This window comes from Caretta caretta, chromosome 1 (assembly GCF_965140235.1).
Source record: "Caretta caretta isolate rCarCar2 chromosome 1, rCarCar1.hap1, whole genome shotgun sequence".
Lineage (NCBI taxonomy): Eukaryota > Metazoa > Chordata > Testudines > Cheloniidae > Caretta > Caretta caretta.
Genome location: NC_134206.1, coordinates 144128131 through 144136716, shown reverse-complemented (window position 1 = coordinate 144136716; position 8586 = coordinate 144128131). Strand labels below are relative to the sequence as shown.

The 8586-nt window shown below is 35.1% G+C and overlaps 1 protein-coding gene across 5 annotated transcripts in view; it reads right to left on the bottom strand.

The window, feature by feature from the left end:
* Positions 1–1121: 1121 nt before the first annotated feature.
* The window catches only part of ZFX (zinc finger protein X-linked), a 29362-nt gene continuing 21897 nt past the window's right edge, over positions 1122–8586 (bottom strand). For all 5 annotated transcript variants that reach the window (XM_048863223.2, XM_048863213.2, XM_048863234.2 and 2 more), the window contains 2 exons: positions 6935–7075; positions 1122–4947 (listed from right to left, as the gene is read on the bottom strand). In XM_048863223.2, coding sequence (XP_048719180.1) covers positions 3761–4947; positions 6935–7075 — 1328 coding nt within the window. In that variant the 3' untranslated portion in view covers positions 1122–3760. The remainder of the gene's footprint in view (positions 4948–6934; positions 7076–8586) is intronic.

Sequence of the window (8586 nt, the reverse complement as noted above, 5' to 3'; positions counted from 1 at the left end):
GCTGATCAGTTTATTGGCTTTTGTGAATGCCATTCTTAGGCATCCAATTATCCCCATGCTTTGTATGGGGAGCCTGGGCACCTAACTCAGGGTTTTGGATTCTACTAGGCAGCAGGGAACCTAAAAGAAAAATGTTGCAATGCCTACGTCTTGTTTGTGGATCTTAACTTGAGTATCAAAAGACCACAGTGAATTATACTACTACCAGAGTGTAAGGAAGCTAGGATTGGTCTAGTCAAAGCTACAGACTAGCATAGTGCAGAAACCTGTTTGTCTCAGGCCATTCTTTCTTCACAGGAAGTTTACCTTGGAAAAGAAAACCAGTTCATGATGTAGAAGACCACATATTGTTGAGGTTCTCCTGGTAAATTAGAATCCCATCCCTTCAGGATTGGAGTGACTACACCCACCTGTTTGTCATGTCTGGTTGCAGCCTAGTTAAACCATATTCTTGGTGTCTTGGTTTTTCTTCCTGCGATTGCCAGGACAATTGATTAGATCTCCATCCATACACAAAGTCATCCATCAGTAAGAGTCCTGTTAAAGGGTACTAGTTTGAAGTGTTTGGCATTTTGATTATTAAACATGTTCTTTCTAGTCCCCCAGGGGATAAGTGTTTCTTACCTTCTCTGTAATCTAGATGTTGTTTGTGTGTGGTCCATTTAGTTTAATTATGATAGCTGCATATGCTGTTCCTTCTGGAAAATAACAAAATAAAAATTATCCATTGTCTGGATATTGTAGTAGAACTTCATTTAGTACTCAATCACTTCATTGGAGGAGACTGACATTTTAAAAACAAACAATTTTATAGAAATTAATCATTTTAACTAAATGGAAATAGAAGTTAAGTGAACTCAGAGGACCTGCCCTCTTAGGGTCTCAAAGTACCTGTAACCTAAGCATAAGAAATGATCAAATGCCCAAGAATGAAGGATCAACAATCATTCTATTTGCTTCACAAATGTAAACCATTTAAACACTTTGTATCCAGTACTGCACACAAGTTGAGAAATGGGGGGATAAAAATAAACATTTATGCTAAATTATTAGATTTTTTTTTTAAAGTGTGTATCATTAAGTAATAACTTAGTACTGGAACCAAGTAAACTAAACGTTCGTTAACAAGAAAATATTCTGATTTTTATTTTTTCACGTTATTATCAAGTACACAATTACAATAATGTCACACATCCCTATATGATTCTATGTATTTTGTTTTTTCTTTTTCTTTTTTACAAAGTGTACAGAGGGAGGGACATACAATATGTAACAGGGCATTTCTACAGAACAATAATTTATATTGTGTCCTTGTAAAAATCGGTACCTTTTAAAAACATTTAACTGAAACATCCATTTTATAGCATATGCTAATCAAATTATTTAAGAATTAAAACTAGCTGTAACTAATGTCAGTACATTAACAATAACTACAATTTCATCTTCTCTTTATACAGACAATACATTTTACAAAATCCACTTGACCAAACCTTTAATTACTCTTTTAAAAAAAAAGTTTCAGTATTGTGCTTTAAAAAAAGTGTGTATGATTCCAGACTACATAAGAGAAATAAAGTGTGTAAAAGTGTTTGTGTTCTTTGTCTTTCAGCTTATTTAAAAAATATATAGTTCAAAATGGCTAGAACTTCTCAATATGGTGGGAATTTATGTGGAATTTATAGTTTTCAGCTTTCCACTTGCAAAACACTTACACAGAAAAATCAATCTGAACAAAGACATTTTGCAAGATTTCAATGGAAAACGTGCACCAAGTTTTCACACACTATGGACCTGATCCTGTAATATACATACAGCTTGCAGGCAGACTGCTGTGACCACAGATTCCCACTGAAGTCAGGCACAGGAGTCTGCTCACCAGTTACACGTGAAATGATCAGGATCTCTTTATTATTAGCAACATTAGCCAGTGTAGGACTGGATCAGTATGTCTGGCACTATTAATCAGACATCACAAAAAAGTGTGGGGAAAAACAACATTAGCCTTGCCTGAAAAGACAAGTCCAAGTTAAACTCAAGTGTTTACACTTACAATAAAACATATTCACTGGCTGAGAGATAGCTGCAGTTCGCAATAAGAAAACAAAATAGTAAAGATTTAGGACATAAGCATCTGAAAGAGGAAAACTCATTCACTATGGGTCTGATTAAGGACTGAGAGCCAGCTTCTGCATCCCTTGCTCCCAGTGAGTAGACCTATTAAATATAATGGAACTATTATCAGTGCTACTTGGTGGGATTAATGCTTGCAGAATCTGTCTAATCCTATAGTCATTTGGGGCCACATCCTACAATCCTTACTCAATCAACCTCTTACTTCAGTGGGTTGATTACTTGAACAAGGACTCCAGGATCAGTCCCTAATACATGACTTGTATTCAAGCAATTCAGTTTTGTTTTACCTTTTGTCGTCTCAAGATACATGACTTTGTATCTTACACATTTACACAGCAATTAGTAACCAATATTGCATTGCAGCTTTATCTTAGTAATAGACTTCAGGTGGTAAGATTACATACAATTGTAATGCTCTTCCATTTGTTCATAGACTAGAAAAACTAGGTTAATTCTGGATACTAATTATTTAATAAATAACAGCTTAGCACAGCTGCTGATGGTTCATGAAAAATGTTCTATTTAGAAACAGTTCTGCCTGTCATAATTTATTTTTTATTACGGATATCTGCATGAAAATTGGATCTCTGTTCCTTAAAAATCCTCTGCTCCTACTATTTCCTACTTGCAGTTCTCTCTCTAAATAATACATTTGCAAAACTGTCTGAGACATCTGTTGGACTTTAGAATAAAACTAAAATAATTCCCAGCAAAAATGTGATTTAACCCAAATACTGCTGTTTTATGTTGTTATACATAAAATCATATTCAATTGGGGTACACTTAACTGTGTACACAAGAAGTTGCAGCCTATCCAGGTAAGTGGAAGAGCTATATTTTATGTTTCCAATGGTAGTCAGCAGGAAGTTGAGAAAACCAAAACTCTTTTGTGATACATAACCATTCAAAGACAAAGAAGCACAGAGAATAAACATAATACTTATGAATAAATTCCTACTCCAAAAAGTGTAAGTATTGAAAAAATGCCCCCAACCATAATTTTTACTTTTTATAAAGGGAGGAATGAGATCCTTTGTAAAGGAAACCTGAATAAAAATGCAAAATGTATTTTTTGTTCAGTAATATTAAATATAACTGTTCAAATGTAAAGTTTAATTTGCCACAAGTTATGTATACACTAAATAAGACAAATAGGTTGGCCCTAATAACATTATTCTTGACATTAAAATTCTCCATGTTATTTTGTACATGACTGACAATTTTAGCAAGAGAAAATTTAAAATATTTTTAAAATTCACAACAAAACTGCATTAACATGGACAATGTGAGTACCAACAAAGTCAGTAAGATAAATGTTTAAATAAGCTATTACGGTTGAAAAATTCAGTATGAGACAGGGTTTACTTTATTAAATGCAACTTTATTGTTGCCATCTTTTCCTCATTTATTAAACAAACTGAATAGAATTTAGAACACGCTATTGAACAAAATGTATAAAAGTCAACTAGAAGCAATAATCCTATTTGTATACAGCAATAAATCAAATGCACAGTATTTTTTATTTTTTTATTTTTTTGTGATCGCAGGTGATTGGCTTTAAAATAAGCTGACTGCCTGAAAAGCAATATCCTTTACAACTCCAAGCCATAAGTCTGTAAAAGAGACTTTAAGGCAGCCCAATATCTTTATGATGCCGCATAATGTGCTGGTTTTTCTCTGAAGGCCTTCGGAAACCTTTCTTGCAGTATTCACAACGGTGAGGGTAGTCTTTTGTATGAATAGAAATAACATGCCGTTTGAAGCCTGAGGCATCTGTAGTGCTATACTCACAGTACTCACATTGATAAACTTTCCTGCCACTGTGTGTTTTCATGTGTTTTTTTAGCTCATTTTGTTGCCTAAACCCCTTTCTACATCTCTTACACCTGAATGGAAGATCCTTTGTGTGAACTGAGAGAATGTGGCGACTTAGAATAAACGGATCCGCAATCTTAAAGTCACAATGTCTGCACTGGTGCAATTTTTTACCCTTGTGGGCTGCCACATGTTTTTTCAGTTCTGAGGGCCTATGAAAGCCTTTATCACACATATCACACTTGTGAGGGTAATCCTTTGTGTGTACTGAAATTATATGCCGCTTCAAATCACTTGAGTTTGAGCTCTTGTGGTCACAATGCAAACACTGATGTGTTTTGCTTTCTTGATGTATAAGTATATGCTGCTGCAGTTCTTTGGTATCTGAAAAAGTCTGAAAACAAATATCACACTTGAATGGCATTTCCTTACTATGTTTAGTCTTTACATGAGTTTTCAAATTAGAAGAGTCAGCAGACCTATAATCACAATACTGGCACTCATATGGCTTTTCACCAGTATGGATTCGCATGTGCTTCTTGAGCTCTGATGGATGACGAAATCCCTTGCCACACTCTACACAAATATGAGGAAAGTTCTTGCTGTGGACAGCCAGAAGATGACGACTCAGTAACCCTTGTTCTGCTGTCTCATAATCACAGAATTTGCACTTATGCATTTTGTTGGCTCCTTTGTCCCTATGCACCATCTTGTGAGTGAATAAAGCTCCTGCATGAGAGAAGCTTTTCCCACACTCATCACATTCAATAAGCTTTTCTGTTTTGTTAGTCAGCTTGTGACTCTCCAGGTGGTTATGTAAACTTATTTTTTTATTGGTAGTGTAATCACAGTCCGTGCATCTGTATTTCTTCTTCGTAAGAAGGTGCTCTGGATGGTTTTTCATGTGCCTTTTCAAGAAACCTCTGGATTTAAACTTCTTTCCGCAAATCATGCAAGGGTAGACAGTCAAAGGATGACCATCAGGGCCAATGATTATTGCTGAAAATAAACAAAGTATCATAAAATTGACCATCAAACATTCTACTTCAAATCATTTAATTACGTAACAATAATTACGTACTGTTAAATAAATCCAAATTAGTTACTGCCATTAATATTATTAAGTTCACTTTAACCACTATTCTGCACTAATTCTATAGCACTGATAATCAGAATCTCCCAACACTAACAAGTGCAGACTCAAAACTTCAGCATTTGGCACTGCTGTCAAGTATGAAACATACAGAGAGAAGGGTATCTTTACAACCAATGAATCAATGTCACACAGACGACATGAAAGAAATTTGTAGAAACCCAATAAGGAATAAGTTAACATGTCAGTGATTACAGATCCTTCAACATTCTCTCAAAATTGTCTTTTAATCAGAATTGATACGTTTTAATCAAAAATGGAAAATTTATGTTAAAGGACAACTATGAACCAATGACACAATCTCACACAGCAAACTATTTATGATTCCCATAACATTCCAGATTTCAAAGTTATACTTTTTATCAAAATGAATAAAGTCCATTCATACCACAAACACTCCTACACAATATAATTTCTGTAATATACTGTACATTCTGTTTGCTGTGAGATCAGATAGCAGCAGTGGACAGGATAGATTTTTTTCCATATACAAATGGCAAGGAGTTAGCAATCATTTCTTTCGGAAGCAGAACTTACATGTGTCATCCATGTCTTTCTTCTCAAGATTATACTATTATAATGAAATCTACATAGGTTTACACATAACACCACCCTCAGACTGCAGTTGGTACAAATCTCATCAGCTCACTTGTTAAGCGGAACATCGCACTGTGAGCATATTACATTGGTGCCACATGACCTGCACTAAACAGGGCTAAAACCTACATATCTGAGAGACTACCTCCCTCCTCATGCCATATGTCATGGTTACAAGTAGGAGAGATGTTCAAGCTGGACTCCTCTTGGTATGAATGAGAGTGGGTCAATGGGACAACATTTTATGTAAGGGCTCCTCAGCTTTGGAACTCATTCCCTCAGCTCTGTCCAAATTAGCCTGCATTTGATTACCTTTTGGGAACTCTGTGAAGCACATTTTTCCCCAAATAAGGGAGGATTAACAGGGTAGTTGGTGGTGCAAAAGGAAAGATTATTTCAACCGTTAATTCGCCTGGTCTGCTACTTGGGGGCTACACGAAATGGAACTGCTGCAGTTTAGTTACAATGGAAAGGAATTTTTGATATTTGTATTTTAAGTCAAGAACACCTAAATAAATGGAGAGGTACTCTTTTTACTTCACTGGAAAAATAAATAATTCAGTGAAGGTAGAAGCCTACTAATGTTAATACCATGCAGCTGCTCTTGTGGTTTCAAGTAAAGATTCTGAAAAGACCATTAGGGTAACTTATTTCATAATTATAGTAAGTTTAAGAGACATGAGAGAACATGTATAGAATTTATACTTACTTTATAGATAAAGTAACTTATGATAATTTAACAAGTAACTAAAGAAGTTTGAGTAACTGCCATAACTAACTTTATTCAGTTTATTGTACATACAAAAAGGACAACCAGATTTTTAGAAAAGTACCATTTACAGCAATATTTTATTTGGCCAAGATCAGTTTTTGAAAAAGGTTGTATATGCTAGTCAATTCAAATTGGTTTAACAAGTTAAATGTATAAGAATTTAACTTTTTGCCACAAAATTGCTTTTGTTTTGCCTGAGAAGGATTCACTTCTATTTGAAGCTGTGAAGTTAAGTTTTCCTAACATTTTTATTTCAGAATTTTAAAAAGAAAATACAAGTTGGGTATGTAAGCTGAACATCTTGCCAACAAATCCGAGAAGCAAAGTAACCATATTCTCTCTACAGAATGTTGTGTCTTCAAGACCTCAGTGGCAATGCACATTTGTTTATGAGTATCCATATGTCTCTATCGAGGAACTTTTATAGCCCTATTACTAAATTACCTGAGCATCTAAGTACTCACCTGTTTGGTACTGCCTGGATTCAGGTCTCCTCCTTTTCTTTGGTTTTTGTTTAGCTAGTCTCCCAAGTCCAGTAGACTCATCTATGTGCAAGAGAGCACTTGCGGTGCCATTCCGGCTTTCAATCCCATCAGTATTATTACCTAATAAAATAGATTAAAATTATCTACCATAGTTACTCTAAAATTTATTTGGACTATAGAAAATATAATGATAAATGAAAAATAGACAAGAGAATATTTTAACTCGATAACTTATCTAAACTATGGTAATGTTGTTAAACCAAAAGGCCATTCAAATTAATTGATCCACAAGCACTCTTCTCAGTATACGACAAAATCTAGGACTAAAACAACTGTGTACTTAGTATAAACTGAATGGTGCAGGTACTGGATTTGTATGGGGAAGGATCCGGATTCAAATCCAATGTAGTTTACAGAAGAAAACAGAAGTCCATTTCACAAAGGTTTCTCTCTTTCTAATCTCAATATTGCATTTTAAGAAAAGATTTTCCCATACATTTCTGGTTAGTAATTCTGTACAAAGAATTTCTAATCTCAGGAAACATGCAAATCACACGATTTATAATCTCAGGAAACATGTGCAAGTCACACGATTTATACCTGATATCCATTATTCCATTAGGGTTCAATCCTGTAAGACCTCTGTGTGTGAATGCTCATCCTGTTCAAGCCAACTGACTTGACCTGAAGAGAATGAAAGTTCCATATGCAGAGGATTCGCAGGATTGGACCTTTAATTTGGGAGTCATTGCTGAATGTGCCAGAGACTTTAATAAGAATTAGAACAACATGAATATACATAACTCACACTCTACACAAATCCGGAGATTTAACCTTGTACAAATTAATTTTAGTGAGCATGAACAGTGTGCTCAACACTGTATAAAAAAAAGAGGAGGATATCACCCATGCCCCAAGGAGCTTACATTCTAAATATACAAACAGTACATATAAACAGAATGACATATAACGCAACAGATAATGGGTTTAACTACAAGTGAAATCATCAAGATTTGTTTTTTATTTAACAACACATCTTTTGTTGGTTGTTTAACATTGATAAGATTTTGTGGAATATGTAAGCTTTAAGAAGCGGTCTCACGAAGAGTGGTCTCTTTATGCTCCAGGAGAGTGAGGCAGTTCAAGATGGAAGAGGTAGCATATAAGAAGGCGTGAAGACAAGAATGGGAAGAGGACAAAGGAAGCAGCTAGATAAAAGTAAAGAGTTGAAGTGGGTGTTTAGGAATGAATGAGAGAAAAAAATGTAGACAGCAACAGACTCATGCATAACCTGAGGGTTCTGAACTTCATGTATCAGCTGAGGAAAGCCAGAGAAAGGGCTGAAGAGTCTGTGTGGCAGGTGACAAATGCTTTTGGAAGGGAGAACCAATTTCACATCTGACAATAAAACATAACTGAAGTATGTACACAAGAGTCCTTACAGATTATGACACGACAAAATTGGATCTAAATGTTCTCAAATACAGGAAACTGTTTTCCCTACTTTCTAGAATGGAGAGTAGTAGAGCCACTGGATTCTGCCACATTGTAGCAAAAAAATAATAAAATGTGATTATTTTTTAAACCTCCCCCGTAACATTATCTCCATCACGCTCTCCTCCTTTGAACCT